We start from the raw sequence: 18,436 nt of genomic DNA on the forward strand, positions 1-18,436 counted from the left end.
TGACTCTGTTCAAAAATGCAGCCGGAGAAAGCAGGCTTGCGTTCGTCTTCCGTGACCGGGTATTTACAGTTGCTGTCCGATGCCGACACACCGCGGGTGGTGGGGGATGTCACAAAACACAGTATGAGCGCTTATTTATTGCTGGTCGAAGGAAAGTGGGTGAGAGTGACAGATCTGTAGTTGCCACATTTTTCTTTTTGTGTTATTTCTAAAGTTCTTTTTTTTTAAAAAAAAAAACACAAGTATTAAAACATAATACCTAAGAATTTCGTATACGAGGAAACGATTGCAAAATTGCTAATATATATATAAAAAAAGTGATCAGTAAAGGATAATAATAATTATTATCATTATTTACGTATTACGTTTGTCCTACAGACTGCCTAAGTAGGTTTTAAATGACCACATTTGATTTTTTTTAAAATTAACTACTGAATACGTAATAATTTAAAGAAACAAGCAATTGGAATTGTGCAGCCCAAAAAATCATGATTATGACAAAAACACAATAATAAATTCACGCAATGTTCATTTCTAATTTATACTTGAGCAAATTAAGCGTAATTTATTGTTAGTATATATAGTATTAGATTAGTGTTGCCTCCGAGATGGTAAGTATTTTGTAAATTCGAGATGAGATTAGAAAAAATGACAATTCTCGTCTCATTTTCGAGATTAGAATCGAGACGAGAGATAAATTTCACGAGTCTGGCAGGCAACTCTAGTTTATCCCAGTCTTAGTTCTCAAATTTTGTTTATTGATACATGAATCATAGTATAAAAATCATAAATTGATCAAATGATTGTACTCACACAAAATAAAAATATTTATCATTTTTTTAAAGATACGCAACTCATTGAACCATATACTCCAATGTTAAATATGGTTTGAATGTTATATCACTCCCTTCATGAACCTCTCGTTACGCTGAAGGATTGTGATAACTTCTAGGTGAAATTAATACAAGTGAATTTTAAAACTACAGAAGACTCCCAAACCATCTGAATACAATACTCAAACTTCGAAGTAGTCGGTTACATCTACAACTGGTTGTAATAGAGGAATAGTATCAAAGAAAGAACCTGTTCTGAGTTCATATTATATATATATATATATATATATATATATATATATATATATATATCGCTGTTTCTTACTGGTTTTGTTCAGTGGCGATAAATGTTAAAACCAAAAAAATAAATGTTAATTTGAACCATTTCAGCTTGAATAGAGGGTTAAGGGAGGGTATAGAAGCTATTCTTGGGACGCTGAACCAATTGCAAAAATGGTGCTTCTCAATATCTTTTACAGTTCTTGCTCGGAAAATCAGTATTAAAACCAGAAGTACTGTAAATTGAACCACTTCCGGTTTCGATAGAGTGTTGAAGGTAGTAATAATAGACCATTAATCGATTGCAGAAAAATGTTTTTCGCTATCTATTACCATTCCGAAATGATTAATTTTAATTACTTCTCGTTTGAATAGAGGGTTAATAGAGAAGACAAAACCTGTTTGTGGGATGCTGAATCGATTGCAAAATCCGCATCTCGATATCTTCTATTGTTTTGGCGGTGATACCCTACAACAGACAGACAAACTCGTTCTGTAAGACTTCCGACACTTATGCATAGCATAGTTTGGAAGTCTAAAAAATCGGTTCGTAAATTTTGTATGTGAATTTACAAAATGAAACGAGACGAGGACATATTTTTCGATATTCGAAACTAGAGAAACAAAATCTTCGAAAGCCAGACAAGATGTGACTTACAAAATTTACGAGGTGAGACAAGGAAACCTTATTTCTCGTCTCTTAGCATGAACAGCACTCTCAAGACATATTTATATTATATTGATAATAGTATTCGATCTGTGTTACTTCAATGTTTATCAAAATTGGAGAGTGCGTCTATTACAGTACATTTCTTTGGTTTTGCTATAGTCAATAGGTGCTATTTATATAGCGCTTCGCTTATTATTCTATTGCTGTTTATGCTTGCTGTGTTACATTGCTCTAGTTTCGCTGCAAAATGTTTACTTTATCTGAGTTACGGGAAAATAAAAGCGTGTTGCGAAAAATATTTTTTAAAATTGACACAAAAAGAAAAGAGAGAGAGAGAGAGAGGAAGAATATTCACTGACCATTTCTTGACAGTTTGGAAAGACATAAGGCAACGTCGTACCAGCATTGATGGGTGGGTCGGTTTTGCCAGCGGGAGGGTTGTCCGCTGGCGTTATTTGAGTACTGTTTTGTGTTTTTTTTTTTTGGTGGGAAAGGGACATTTCCTTTGAGCTTCTGAAACTGTATAAGAGGATAGCGAACCAACTATAACCTCAGAGTGTCATCTACCCCTTGCTTCTTCAGCCCCACCCCCGCTATCAGCAAAGAACAAGTTTTGTCATTCATATCGTTCAGTCTGTTTCCGAATTTGATCGGTGTAAAGGTTGTGGTTGGAGAGTTTAGTGAAGAGAGCTGATTTTGTTTTATTTCGGGATAGAATGGCATCGAATAATTTGAGACTGTCAACAAAAAGGAAGAAAAGAAGACTACCGACTGGATTGAAAAAATATCAGGAACGGAAAAGGTAAGACTATTTTTATTATTATTATTATTATCCTTTTGGAGAAAGTAAACACAACATTGATGTGAAGTATGCCTAAATATTCCACAAGAGTTTTGGGCATATTCCCCCCCCCCCTTTAAGATTTTTCGTTCAGATAGAACAAAATCCCTCGTAAAGAAAATATGCATAGGACATAATTCGCTCTAAAGAAAATTATTCTAGCGCTTAATTCTCTAGCATTTGCTTTTTTTTTCTTTCTTTTTTTTTTTAAAATCAAACACTACATTTATTACATATAATTACAGATGCAAAATGCTTTCCAGCAAGTGGAGCAATTAACTCGAGTATTAAAGCCTATTTAATCACATTCAGAAAGACATTCATCCACAGAAAGCATGAATACATATTTTCTGTAATACATTTCTAAACGTTTTCTAATGTTTTATTGTAATTTTATAGGTTATTTTTCATAATTTTAGGTCATCAAAATCGGAGCCTTGGTTATAAAATCGATTCTCAAAAATATAAATTGTTTTAAGTAATTCATTTCTGGTTGAGATAGACTTATTTATCAGTTCAAAAATTAAGACATCAAAAAATTGTAATATTTTTTGACTTCCTGCAATGTTTTCTCACCGGGGTGATTTGGTCCGTGGAGTGGTAATTTTGGTCGCACCAGTAACTTTAACCCGCTAATTCCCGAATCAAAACGGAAGTAAATAAAACTTTTGAATTCATTGAAATTGAAGGACAGAAATAAAGAAAAACATAGTTTGAATTTAACAGTCATATCAGTTCGTATTTAATAATCTAAGCTAAAGCTGTTCCTCGCTAAGAATCAAAGTCGTGGCAGTTTAAGAAACATTTGAACTTAATAGATTCATATTAATGACAAAATGCTATCAATAATAATAACGTGTACTTCTCACTTCTAATCGTGTTATTGCATTTGAAATTATCTTGAGGAAGGCGTAATTACTCTTCCCAAAAACATTCTTTGAAAATCTAGACTGCGGATCGGACTTTGAAACAACAGCAACGAAATAATAATAATAATATATATAATAGAGAGTGAGTTACATTTACTTTGGTTCATAAATCACATATTTATTTCCACTTATTTTGTAGTGACCAGACAATGAAGAAAGCACAACGAACTAAAATCAGACTACTGAAAGAAAACTGAAACACACGAAACAAGATCAGAAAATGTTCAGTTTTGCCATTGTCCTATGTCGCTTTGCCTTATACATAATATATCAATTATAAATGTAGGTAGATATTTGTAGTTCACAGCGGCAAAAATGTGAATACTTTCTGATCTTGTTTCGTGCTTTTCAGTTCTTCTTTCACTAGTTTAGTTTTAGTTTGTTTGAACTTTTATTTTATTATAACTTTTGAGATACGTAAAATATATTTTTTCGACATCTGTGCAATGCAGTTAGAACAGGATTTGAATCTGACATGGCAGGTAAACCAATCATGAGTACTTACAATTTAAAAAAGAAGAAGAAGTAGAGGAAAATGTGTGTCTTCTAATAGTCCTTTCGTATGTTTTTCCTCAACCCCCAAGGGCGCCGATTTCTCTGTAACTTGGGGGGGGGGGGCATTCAGAAAAAGAAATTCATATAACAATAAAAAATACATATAAAAATATATATTCATAAACATACATGGGGGCCCACATGAGCTTTGGGGGGCACGGCTCCCCTAGGATCGGCGCCCTTGTCGTCAAGTTGGAATTTCTGGAATTTCCTGTCTGTATTTGAAAGAATATCACAAGAGATATTGCATCTCCACTCTAAGGTCTATTGTATTTTTGATAGCATTGAAATGTTGGTCAGCTGCATCGCCTCAGACTTTCTGAACTTCAGCGATAGGGATTCTCAGAAAATTCCAATCTTGAACGCAGGAAGACAAGAAGGTGATCAGCAATCAAGTATTTCGGACGTTGAACATGTTAATCATGAATTTATTGTGCGATGAAAATGCAGTTTTTTGAACATTTTAGCCCAATTTTCTTCCATAAATTTTCCAAATCCGTTGGATACACCCTGATGAAGTTTTTGTATTGTTCATTGGAAGTTTAGTGCTGGAAATTAAAATCTTCAGCAATTTAGAACCTGAGCGCCTTTTGTACAGTCCGCAGCAAAAAAAAAAAAAAAAAAAAAAAAAAAAAAAAAAAAAAAAAAAAAACCTGCAACATTATGTAAGTTTATTGTGAAATTACGCTTAACAACGCAAGGAATCAACATAACGTCTAAGTGGCACGAATCACGCCAGGAGAAACCTCGGCGTCCTCCCCTGCACACTTATTTTGGTGCAAAAGACTTCGTCGTTTCACAATAAACTTACATGCCCATGTTGCCGATTTTTTGCTGCGGACTGTACAATTCGATACGCCTTCATTGCGAAGACTTTCATCCGCCTTTTGGGGCACAGGACCTAGTAACGTTTGTTCGGTTTTTAGCCCGGAAACCGACAGCACTGAATTCTTGTCCGATTTTCTTTCTCGCAGCCGGTACTCTTTAAAATTTTCCTTCTAAATTAAAAATCAGAAATTGGTCTCGCGAGAATTTTGATTGGAAACAATCCCTATCAAGCTGTCATCCTTTGCGAAAACTGGTGGCAAATTGTCCTATATCCGTTTTGCTACTGATCTTATACGCGATCTGAAACCCGGACCCTAAGGAATTCCAACTCTTGCCGTTTCGTACTGGATTTAAAACATTCCATCTGAAGCCACCCCAGCACCACGAAGACATGTATTTTATTATTATTATTATTATTATTATTATTATTATTATTATTATTATTATTATTATTATTATTATTATTATTACAGAGAATTGAAAAAAGCTGCAGCACCACCGACGCCTACCGATACCTCCAACATCCCTCTGGAAGGCAGACGAATAGTAGACATCAAGTTTTTTCTGGACAGTATAAAGAAGTTAGACGATCATGGCCCCTTTGGCTGCACATTCCGAAACATGATATTTGTACGAGAAACCCACTTTGGTCTAAAGAGCAAACTAACATTCAAATGTAACATGTGCAATTTGGAAAAATCGATCTGGACAGGAGAAAGAGCTGACTCAATGGACATCAACACTGCAGCAGCAGCTGGGACAATATCTACCGGAGGTGGTCATGCCCAGTTAGAAGAGCTTTTGTCTGCATTGGATATTCCACCATTATCGTTCAAAACATTCAAAAAGTTCCATGATATCGTTTGCGACGGCTGGGAAAAAACTGCTCAAGATGAGATGAAAATTGCCGCTGAGGAGGAAGCACGTATCGCAGTAGAACGGGGTTCTATTGATAGAGACGGTACGCCACTAGTATCAGTAATTGCAGATGGAAGCTGGGGGAAAAGATCGTACAGGAACAACTATAGCTCTTTATCAGGAGTGGTAAGTAATGTTTATTTTTGTAGTTTCATTCAATCTCTCATTCATGCTTTTGTGCCCAATGTGCAGGATTTTCATAACAATCTCCACGCCACTCGATCTTCTTCCGTACGTTTCATAGCAGCATACGTTCCACTTGTTTTTATGTTATCTAGTAGTTGGAATCTTCTACAATCACGTACTTTCTGTCCACAAAGCATTTCTTCCAGAGCATGTAGTCTATTGAACTGAATTGATCATAATACGATTCAAAGAATAATAGAATGAAAAAAAATGAAATGAAATCTGTAAGTTTTACGTCCCACGGTTATGCCGGTTAGGCTAAAGGAGACGGTGATAATGAGAGATGAGTGAAATGGTGGAATGAAGAAAGTGGGAGGAAACGGGAGTACCCCGAGAAAACCCACGAGCACGGTGTTTGTCCACCACAAAGTTCACTTGGCGGGGGCTGGGATCGAACCCGGGACCCCAAGCACCAGAGGTGAACGCTCTACCACTGAGCCACCGCGCCCCCCATAATAGAATGAAAGGAGATTTCCTAGGAAAGTAACATATGGAAAAATGCATTCCGAATATAATGTACATAAGCTGCACTGGAATGTTCGTGTACACAAAACCATGTCGAAAAACTGTTTAGAAGTCTCTGAAAGGGAAACAGCTTACTATCGAACTAAAATAAGATGCAAAATTTAAGAATTTTAATATCCAACTAAATTCTAGTATAAAATGTGCTCTATTTGCAAGTAAAAACTGTTTCGAACATGGAATTATTATTACTAGTGTTGCCCCGAGACGAAACACACAATCTAGTTTCGAGACGAGACAGTGTTTTCACTGGACGTGACGAGAAAAATCTCGTCTCGTCTCGTGGCAACATTTATTATTATTATTTACTGATTTGAAGCACATGTCTGTATATAAATGGATGATGATGTTCAAATTTCCACATTTTCTACTTTGAAGGTGTTGAATGCGTTTTGCTGTTTTTGTTGTAGATTTTTTTTTTTTTAGTTCACCAAAGTTCTAAAGTAGAAATTTGAGAACTGTCATTATTAGCGTCTGTAATTTTCTTTGTATTTTATAAAGGCCTTTAAATAATTCATTGGAAATGCATGCGATAATGTAATGTATACATGGGCGGAGTCAGAAATTGTCTGCTGGGAGGGCAGACCTTTTGTCTGTTGGGGGAAGGCACCGTAAACACAAATGAGAATTGAAGGATCTTATAAGTGGCATTTTTATTTTTTGTCAATAAATTTTACTTGATTTTCCAAAAGCAACTGCTCAGCACTCGTAACTTTTCAGCTACCGGAAAGTTTCAATTTTTATCATAGTCTGTATCAGTATACAGGTTAGGGGCAGTAGAGTGAGGTGATTGGAGGGAGGAGAGAGGTAATAACGCCAACACCGCTGTCTACTAGATGTAAATAAGCTGATCTTTGAGTTGACACAAGCCCAGCGCTTATGCTTAGTTACAGCAATAAACTGTTGTAAGATAAGAGAAATAACAATTTATTACTCACTGTCAGTATTGGGATAAAGTGCCCCCGGTGGATGAGTGGTTGGTTAAACTTGTCACCTTGTACTCAAGGGGTTCCGGGTTCGATTCCCGGTGGGGGGCAAGTTGTTCGGATCCCACGTTAAACTGCAAGTCTCATCCTTATACGTCATCATCATCCCATGGAAGGCAAGGGCAAATCACCATGGGTAGGGATGGTATTGAGACGAGACTTTGTACAGTTTCTTTCTCGTTTCGATTGATAAATAGTAGTTTCGATCTCGTCTGGAGTCAAAAATCGCCGTCTCGGTCTCGATCTTGTCTCGGTCAACAGATGCTTGTATCGATCTCTGTCTCGAGGGCCAAGTCTCGGTCTTGTCTCGAAAGTCTCGAAATAAATATTGCGAAATTAAAATTTTAAAAAGTGTTATTAGTATCGTGAGGTTTGTCGTTTGCGATTCTTATTTTTTGCTTTCATTCTTGACTTAGAATTATGGTATGGTGTACCTCTCCATAGGTAATTTCCTAGCGCAAATGCTTCCATGCGTGTGTTCCAGATCCAATCGTTAGTGGATATATCATACCTGGGACAAAACTATAATAGTAACCTATGTTTCACTTTCAGCAATGGACTTTGTCTAATATAGCCTCAGTACTGCCTATACAATTAAACTCTATTAAATTAACTCCGGTGCTAAACAGTAGTTTATTTTCTTCCTTTAAATCAGAATTGTTCAATACATCCTAACGGATAACGTAACACATAGCAGCATGAATGTATTTAATCGTACTGAAATTGAAATTTTACAATTTCTCATTTATTATTCAACACATTCTGCTTTGACTGTCATTTCTAAAGCATAATATAACGTTCATTATCTTAACAAAAAGGGTAAATTATTTCTACAATATATTTGGTTTCAAATTGATCAAATGCTTTATTACCATTTCACATCTCCGTGATTAATTGACACTTTATAACACGAACTTCCCTAACCTTGCGATGGGAGCAACGGCACTCACTTTTGCTATGTGTGGTCTCAGGTTGGATCGCCAAACAAGTTATATTCAAAGTCCGATGTTTCGCATAGTTCGCGTCTCACTTTAAATACATTCTATTTCTTATACACAAGTTCATGAGGTCGTAATGCATTACATAAGCATATATCCAATGCCGTAACTACGCACGAGCAACTGGGCCAGTGCCCCAGGGCCCTTACCCATAAGGGCCTCGAAAATACCAGTCAATTTTACAAAATTTCTACACGGAGAACTCAATAAAGGATAGTACCTAAGAAATTAAAGAATTTAGTGCTGTAATTTGAATAATTTGTCATGGATGCTGCAGACCTATATGTTTGTACGCCAGGAGAAATGTCGCCCCTCGGTGGCGACGAAATCAGCTTTTGGGGGCCCACAGAGTTATTGTTACTCCACTAAGTAGGATAAAACACCAATTTGTTTTCTTTCGGAAATGTCTTGTTTTACTCTTCATACTTCTCTTCGCAGTAGTTTGTGTGAAGTATTAAAAAGTTTTAAAAATTATTATTATTATTATTATTATTATTATTATTATTATTATTATTATTATTATTATTATTATTATTATTATTATTATTATTGCTTTGATTAACCATAGAATTTCAATGATGTCATGTAGAACGTAAGCAGAAATTTATTTCGAAGGAGGGGGTCCAAAGCTTTTCGGGTAGTCCAAATTCAATTTGATGACAAATTGTATTAAAATTTGTAAAATCGCCCCTAAAATTAGGTAAATTTACATAATAGTCGGGATTTCAAAGGAGGGGAAGTTTGGACTCTCTTCTGCGCGTCCCTAATGCCATGTATCTTTTCATGTAGCGACGTTAAAATTTTAATAAATTATTGCATTTTAATTGTAAATACTGATACCGGAAAAAGACATTTTATTTTGGTATATGTTTGATTCTTGTCATTTGTTTATAATATAAAAATATGAAAGGGGGCCTCATGTTGTTAATCAGTCCCGGAGCCCCAACTACCTACGGTGCGATACTGTATATATACTTTTTTTCTTGCGCCTAACAATATAAATAGTTCCAAATTGTCAGATACTTTCGTGTTTGTAGTGGAGCAAAATGAAACTGCTATAATTTTGAATATAATTACAAAGATTATGCTAAATAAAAAAATAAAATAAATTTTAAAAATCAAAATTATGTCTGCTACTAATTCAGCATTTTTCTTTTCTTTGTCTTCCGTTCAACATTAACTGTTTTTTTTTATTATCTACGTAAAACAGAAATGTCTTTGTTCTTTAGTCATACGAGCGGCTGTAGCAAAACAAGAAATCTTAAAATAAAATAAAATAAATCGGGAGAGGCTTCAGGAACGGGTAAGAAACATTTGTGTTGTACGTGCAATGTGGGAAAATGATCACAAATATATTTCGTGGGAGACTTGAACCCGATAGTCATCCCCTAAATACGCCGCTGTACTTCAGTCAACCGTTCCAATATTATTTAACACAGCAACGAAACAAATTTTAAGTAAAGGCAATTTTAATAGGTATCAATATTCGAGACGAGACCGAGACTTTCGAGACTGACCTAAGTCTCGTCTCGATTTATAGAAGTCTATCTCGGTCTCGTCTCGGTTATATAAAAAATGTTTCGGTCTCGGTCTTGTCTCGGTATATAAAAGTTTGTCTCAGTACCATCCCTAACATGGGTTCTTCTTGCCCAGGGACATTCGGGTCAAAGACCTGCCTTCCGGCAGAACATCCATCATTATGATCTCTATAGGGAATAACCTTGCAGTTAAGGGGTTTTTGAAATGTATGTTTCAATTAATGTGCTATAAGAATTTGAATCCTTTGATTGTCTTTTCTTTTTTTCTTATTTTTCGACTTTCTTTTTTTTTCTTATTTTTCAGGGAGCAATCGTGGGATACGAGACAGGAAAGGTTCTTTATATTGGAGTAAAAAATAAGTATTGCTATTCCTGTAGTCGGGCCTTTTCCAAAGATGAACAACCGAAATACCACCTATGCTTCAAGAACTGGAGTGAGAGCAGTAGCTCGAGTGCTATGGAACCAGCAGCTATCGTTGAAGGTTTCTGCAGAAGCGAGGTTGATTATGGCATTAGATATCATAAATTAATAGCAGATGGAGACAGTAGCGTCTACAAAAAAAATTTAGAAGCAAGACCATATCGAAATATAACGGTAGAGAAAGTAGAATGTCGAAATCACCTCTTACGCAATTTTTGCAACAAACTTAGAGAAATAGCAGTAACCAGTGATAAACAGAGAAATACCACAGTTCTGAGGAAGAAATTGGGCGACAATGTACTGCGGTTAAAAACCGCCATCACTAAAGCGATACAGCATCGAAAACAAGAGAGCACGCCCATAGATGAAAGGATAGAAAATCTGAGGAAAGATATTATCAAAGATATTATCGCCATTGCATATTTTTGGCAGCCATGAAAAGTGTGCAGATTACTTCTGCACAAGAAAACAATGCCCAAATGAAAAGTGCATTGTTCCTGAGTTGAAAGAATGTGGGCTACTTGAAAAAATTAATAATGTAGTAAGGCAACTGCGTTTACACAGCAGAAGCCTTATTCAAGATGTCGACAGTAACCCAGTGGAGCACTACTACTCTGCAGTGGCAAAGTTCCTTGGAGGGAAACGAATTAATTACTCTGCTGGTCGCTCGTATGCTGCTAGATGTGCTGGTGCAGTAGTACGTCATAATACTGGATTTGCCTTCTACAAGCTTCACAAGAAAATGTATAACAGTAGCCCCAGTGAAACCTCAAAGAAGTGCGAGACCACTAGAAAGAGGAAGATAGAAGCCAGAATTAATTCAGTGGAAAAAAAGTGTCGGAAGTCTCTATTTCATGAAAAGAAACCGGATCATGATGAACATTATGGAGCGCAAGCTCAAAAACCTGATTTGCCTTCTGCAGATTTCGAGAGAGAATGCAGGGAATTCTTAGATAATCTTAGGAAGTCAGATGATGAACGTAAAAGAATAGAGAGGATGACAGTAGCTCAATATCAAAGTGGCGAATGGCTAGAGCAACGTAGGAAACTTCTTACAGCTTCGTACTTCGGTCGGGTATGTAAGATGTTACCCACAACGAGTTGCAAGTCTTTAGTTAAAGAAATTCTCTACTCTAATTTTGACTGTGACGCTATGGCGTATGGAAGAATAAATGAAGAAAGAGCGAAAAAGGATTTAGAAAGAAGGTTGGACGTTAGTATTGCTGAATGTGGACTCTTCATCGATGCTGAAGTACCTTTCCTTGGTGCAACCCCTGATGGCCTTATTGGAGAAAATGGTATCGTCGAAGTCAAGTGCCCTTCAACAGCAGCTTCTTTGACACCCGATGAAGCTATTCGTGCAAAAAAAATGTACAATGTGGAATGTATCGAAAGATGGCCAAATTTGTGGCATTAAAAAAAGTCATAATCATTATTATCAAATTCAGGGTCAATTGCATATTACCCAAAGAGATTATTGCATCTAAGTAATGTGGACCCCTCTCGGGTTGAAAACTGAGACTATTGAGCGAGACGACACATTCTGGAAAGAAAACATGCTTCCTAAGCTTGAGCGCTTTTATATGAACTGCATTCTTCCAGAATTAGTAGATCCTCGCCATAGTAGATCCATGCCAATTAGGGACCCTTCTTACATATTAGAAGCCCAGGAAAGAAAGCAGTTGGCCCGTAAGAGACCATCAGAAACAGAGCCATCAACGTCTCAAGACTGATTTCAAGACGGTGGAAAATCTGTGATTTGTGAATTGTAAATTTATGTAGCACAGGTAGTAGCTATTCACATTCTTATATGGCATTTTATTAGGATGAGAATTTTATCTCTTTGTGAGGATTTTGTCTACTTTCTCAATTCCCAGGGAATTCTTACATTTTATTTTTTTAATGTGAGATATAGAGCACCTTATACTTTACATCTTAAAATTCCGCACTTTATGTTGCACAGTAACTTCCATTTGTAAATTTCTTGCAAGAAATCATTAAAAAAAAAGTCCCCTTCTTTTATAAGTAAGGTGTTGACACACGGATAAATATTTACCGCAGGATATAAAGTATAACCTGCTCTATACAAATGCTAAGCTTATGTTATTTAGCATTTTACAATGACAATTCAGGAGTTGCCAGCAAAATCTCCAAAACTAGGAACTACACAAGTGTGCGGAAATGAGAAAAAGCATTTTAGAATTATGTGGTTTTTGCCTATACAGGACAAAGTATTTAGTGTTCTAACATGAAATTTTGATGGCAGAAGAACAAGGCACTCTAAATTTACTGTGCAATTTCTGCGGCGATCCGATGTAGTTTCAAAATGGCGGCGATTTTTAAAAATGATCGCCGTATTTTCAGAGGCTTATACATCACGACCTGTAGTGCTTTTTTTACAGAATCACTAGTCTAATTACGTGCGTTTTTTCTTCAGGTTTTAGGTTTTTACCGGCAATCCTTAATTGTACATTTGAAAAAAAAATCCTGTATAAAGTATGTTTTATGTATATATTGCACTATACAATATTTTCTCTATTGTTGCAGTTTCTCAGAAACTGCATTTTTAAAAACAAATATGTACTGTATTTTTTGAAACCATGTGTTATCACTCAGCATGTACCATGGTGTTCAAAACTATGTCGCTTGTCTTATGGACTATGCATAAGAAATGAGACATTTTTTGAACACCACTGTACAATGTAGCCATGTATTAGTTATTTCCTTTTTGTAACTGCATTTATTTGGAACAGAAATGAGCTTTTACGTAATTTATGTATTGATTTTCTACTGGGTGGTACGAGCTTTCTTAGATAACGTGGTGTTATTTGACACAGTAAAAGCTGCTTGCTTTACAAGTTCGTTTGGTGCATTATTTAGTCTATTTTGTTTGCCTTTTTGCATTAAACATTATATATCACATGTTTTGCTAACGTGTGCATACTTCAGAATTACTAACAAATTAAATCCGAAATAAGAGTAGATACCAAATTCAATATTGGGATAGGTTATACAAAAAAGCCTTTGGATATTTATGTATAACGAATTTTTAATGAAAGTGATCATTTCATAGATGCGGTATGACTACCAATTATTTGTTCTGTTAATATTGTGATGTGTACAAATAATAGGGAATTTTTGGCTTTGCTGCTTCTTTTAACGATGCTGCTTATTTCATTCAGTAAGGTTTATGTGATGATTTCAGTATTATAAAGATTTTTAGCTGTAGATGTGAATATTTTATTGTGTTACTTTAGATGGTGAATGAAAACGAAGATAACTTTCTTCTGAAAGAAAAAGGAAAGAAAGAAAAAGAAGTAGATCCTCCCAACTAATCTTTTGTGAATTGAGAAAATGCATAGCAAAATTGGGCGGGATTCGACCCACCCACCTCCTGATTACCGGTAATCAGAAGGTACGTGGTTCGAGACCCGTTCAAGACAGAAATGTTTTAAGTGTATTTTCTCAATTCACTATCTACATAGGGTTTCTACGGAAGAAAACATAATGTTTTGTGGTTGAAATATTTCAAGTTATGAAGGTAGATATAATAGTTGACCACCGTAATCTTGCTTTTATTACTCATATCATGTTGTAAATAATATGATAACAACTGTATACTCACATTAAATTGAAACTTGCACGAGAAAAAAAATAAAACTATTTAATGAAATCTAAATCTTTGTAATAATGGAGGACCAAGTCTGTAAATCAAATTCATATATAAGTTTATTGTCACGTGAAAATTTGTAAAAAGGAGCACAAGAATAAAGATTTTGAAAACGATTGTAAATAAAATGTAACATCTTTTAAGCTCATTCTTAGGTCCATGTCAGACAAAAAGAGAGCGAGCGATGTTGTAGATTGGTTGCTATTTTTCAAGCTTCAAATTTTGTTACTGAGAAGAACAAATACACAAACTACCTTCAGTAATCCGTGTAGTTTTATTTATTTTTTTAATGTTTTATCTGTAATGGCATAAAAGGAAATATGTAATGATATATATATATATATATTGTTTTTCAGGCTGAAATCATATCTTCAAAATGATTTGGCACTCTGTTGCACTTTCCAGACCTCCGGAGTGACATAGTTGTCACTTTGTCAATCAAGATATCCAAAATGGAAAATTCAGATTCAGGACCCTCAAGCTAGGTACACTCATGTCCAAAATGATTGTCGCCTATCTATAACTGTTTTCTTGTAAGAATATAATTTGATAATGATTTTGCAGAGTACTTTTAATATTGATACTATGTGTATAATCGGGAAATGTATTTTTGTGGTAAGTTTCATAGTAAAAGAATTATAAATACGAAAATTAGAATGAGTAAGACAAAATATTGCTAAATGGAGAAGAAAGTTTTATTTTCGTTTTATTGTTCTTATTTACTGCTTTTCTGACATGAAATTTGCCACATACATGTCTTTGCCGATTATATACATACTAACATTATAAGAAATACCGGGCGAATTCGTTATCAAATTATATTCCTTCAACAATCAACAACAAATTTATAGACATGCGATAATAATTTTGGACATGAGTGTACATACTTAGATATAGTGTAATTTTGGGTTAGGTCTTGATGTTTTTTCCTGACACAACAGCTTAGTAGAACAGGCTTTCCGTGACGATTTGCAAGCATCAGAATCCCGGCCGTTTGCGCTTATAGGTCTCCTGATCCGAGGCTATACAGAGATGAGACCTACAGTTTGAAGTGGAACCCTAACCACTACTTGGGTATTCATCCGAAGCGTTGGACTTCCAGCAGGGTTTAAACCTGCGACCACACACGTCGAAAGGAGGCGAGAGTTTCCGGACTCAATCCGTGGATATAACGTCGAGGTAATGATCAAACATAGTGCTGAGACGCTGTTTATTTTCTCGCGCAGATTGTGCTTGGAAGTCCTTGGTTTGATCTTACAGAGTAGCTCGTTGCGAGAATCATAGAGTCTGGTTTTAGTTACATTTCGTTAGTACAAGTGAAGAAAAAAATATTAAAATACTAAGTATTTATTTTTCACTGAGCATAGCGAAATAGTCGACTCGCATAGCATTTGTGTTTTTTGTTCTTACGATAACTGCCGAACACGAGAACCGATTCGAATTAAACTTTCACACATTGTTTATTATGGTTCAAGGTATAAGTCAAGTTTGTTGGGGAAGAGAATCGTACAAGGGTAGGAGGTAAAAACGCCTCTAGAAGTGCAAAGATGTTAAAAAAAATGAAGGTAACTCATATTGAAAACGAATTTAATGACTATTTTCTGTTATAAGAGGTTCATAAATGTGCAAACATACTATATATGGTTCCGGAAAAGAAATAATCATGTCTTTCAATTGCTGTTCAATCTCAAACGAGAAGCAGGATTTGTTGAAAGAAAAATAGTTGCACCAACATGAACGAGAAAAACAAAATTTTTCTGGCGACGAGAATGAATTCAATCTTAAATATGTAGAAATAATACGGATCGCCATTCTTTTGAGTTGATTTTGAACTTAACGTCCCGTTTAGCAGCGAGGCTATATGAGACGTGGATCTACTGATTAACGTGGAATCCGAACCACATGAGCTCCCACCGGGAATCGAACCCGAGTCTCACACGCCAAATGCGCGTATGCTAACCTCTTAGCCACGAAGGAGCTCTCGCTACTCTTTTGTACATGAGTGACAAAAAAGGAGAAATGCACGTAGTTTATTCTTTGGTTTGGATGTGACGTACTGAACTTAACAAATATGAAATACTGACGCGGAACTCTTTGAAATTGACGATTTATCACTTTTGTTTTCCACGAGCTGTCAACAAATTGGTCAGTAAGGCATATAATTGACATGCGACATTTCTTTCCAAATGTAATGTAATGTGTTTTTACATACCTGGAGATAACGAGATAAATTGATTGCGAAATCCATTAATGAGATATTGGATTTTAAAATTATTATTTTCATTTTCTAACATGAAATTGGCAAAACGAAACAAATACGTATTCTCCTCTGTGTTCAAATCGAAAACAGGAAAAAAAAAAAAATGCCGTCTTTCCAAAGCGAGCTCAAGTAAGTTTTTTTCCGCATCATCGCAGTGTCTCACCCACGGCCTTTCTCTCTCTTTAGAGGGTCATGGCTCACCCCCGAAATACTCTTCCTCCTGCAAGGGCACCCCTGCTGCGTTCAAGAAGGGGCGGGGAGAAGCAGCCAAGCGATATTCCATATACCTGGAGCTTCTGCCTTCCGCCACAGGGCGCTGTTTGACAGCTCCAAAAGAACAAGAAAGCTAGAATGTAGAAACTGAATCATGCTCCAGTCCACTCTTAAGTTCGTGACACCATTTCCCAAAAATCGGTTGATAATTTGGCTTGGGTTTCTAGCGTCTGTTCTGGGCTCGTACGTGATGTTAAAGAGTTTCATAAGCACTTGCGAAGATTGTAGATAAAAAATTTTGGTTCCTGTGTGTCTGTGACGTGATATTTGCGATATCGAGGTACTTAGGTAGTGCGACAGTGTGGCTGGAGTAACAATAGCATCGACTGGCGAGGTAGAACGGTGGGTGGTCTATTAGTGCGGTTACCGTCTTATGTTTTTTTTTTCTTTCTGAAAAGCAGAGAAACTTCTTTACCTGGGACAAATGAAAGAGGTTGCTTGGTTGCTAAATGAAACAAAATAAAATTTTCCTTGACTTTTTAAAATAAATTGAATTTACATATAAAGATGTTTTAATTTGAATATAAGAACAATTAATTAAGTGTGTGAGCGTAATTGTCACAATACCCCCCTCCCAAGATGTAGCAAGTGCTGCAACAGAGTGAGGCACGGCTGCATCTAAGGAGAAGTAACATTTGATAAATATAAAAGTTCAAATTCTAACAAAAAGTACAAATACATGAAAATCCTAACCCTAATCTATGTTGAAGAAAATTTATAAATTCACAAAAAATCCGAACCCTAATGTTAAAATTTCGTGCATGCTGAGTGAGATAATCTCAATCTAGATGAGAGGTCTCAGGTATTGAGTTGGTGGTCAGTTCAAGCTGCTGGACACAAGCTTATGAGGCATGTTTTAAATAGTATGACCTTATTCTTAATTATCTCTTGGAGTTGTTCTTTATTTTCTCTGCGCGGTATACGACTTCTTATATTTCTTCCAAAGTGCTGGCTGCCCTAGGTAACAAAACAACAAAACAACAATATTATATGATCTTCAGCGTCTTGTATCATCGGGAAAGAGAGCATGGGTTACAGAGGGTGGCATGGAGCTTCAATTCCTCCATGTGCGAGGGCAAAGCCACTGCTCGCACTTTTGCTTTTATTCTTCGGCCATGATTCATCTTCAGTACCATAACTTTAAAATATAAGGAGAATAAAATGATTAAGGCAAAGTTCCATGTCGCGAACATCCAATTGTGGGAACTTGCAAACATCTTGGTGGATTTGTCATCTGCTCGCTGCTCGTAGCTCACTATTCTTAGGCTCGGCGCGTTTTCGCAGGTATCTTCACCAAGGCGAAGGGGTGCGTTCAGTCTCTGCTCTAAACGCAAAACTCCACTTCAGAGAGCTCAAATCGGGAATCCATCTCTACCGATTGCTCCGTATACAGGCACTTCTTCGTGCATAACAAAAATTATATCTCTCCTGGGCCGGTTTCAATGCTGGGTTGCGCACATTGGTGAACATCTTTTTCCAATCTTCCTCTGTTATTTTGATTGCCTCACATCCGATATCTGAAATAAAGTTAAAACAAATGCTGGTAAACAAATTCATTTCTGGGCATTATTCTTCCATATAGTACACATTCTTATTCTTTATGTTTAACTTCTAGGGTTAGCCGCTTGGATAAGAGATGCAGGTACATTCAACTGAGCTATAGACACAATTCTCTTATCTTTCTTTCATCAGTTTCCTGCTAAGTTTTCTTTCTTCGCGCTAGTACTTG

General features: G+C 36.1%; 2 protein-coding genes across 4 annotated transcripts in view; one reads left to right on the forward strand and one right to left on the reverse strand.

Annotated features, from left to right (window-relative positions):
- Fhos (Formin homology 2 domain containing) overlaps positions 1-18,436 on the reverse strand; it is a 792,187-nt gene that overhangs the window by 535,041 nt on the left and 238,710 nt on the right. The window lies entirely within an intron of this gene.
- LOC145674615 (uncharacterized) lies at positions 4,769-10,942 on the forward strand. Its single transcript, XM_081744832.1, has 2 exons — positions 4,769-5,979; positions 10,388-10,942. The coding sequence occupies exons 1-2, from the start codon at positions 5,557-5,559 to the stop codon at positions 10,940-10,942; spliced, it is 978 nt and encodes a 325-aa protein (XP_081600958.1). The 5' UTR covers positions 4,769-5,556.

Source organism: Thermobia domestica, chromosome 17, assembly GCF_964235325.1.
Source record: "Thermobia domestica chromosome 17, izTheDome1.hap1.1, whole genome shotgun sequence".
NCBI lineage: Eukaryota > Metazoa > Arthropoda > Insecta > Zygentoma > Lepismatidae > Thermobia > Thermobia domestica.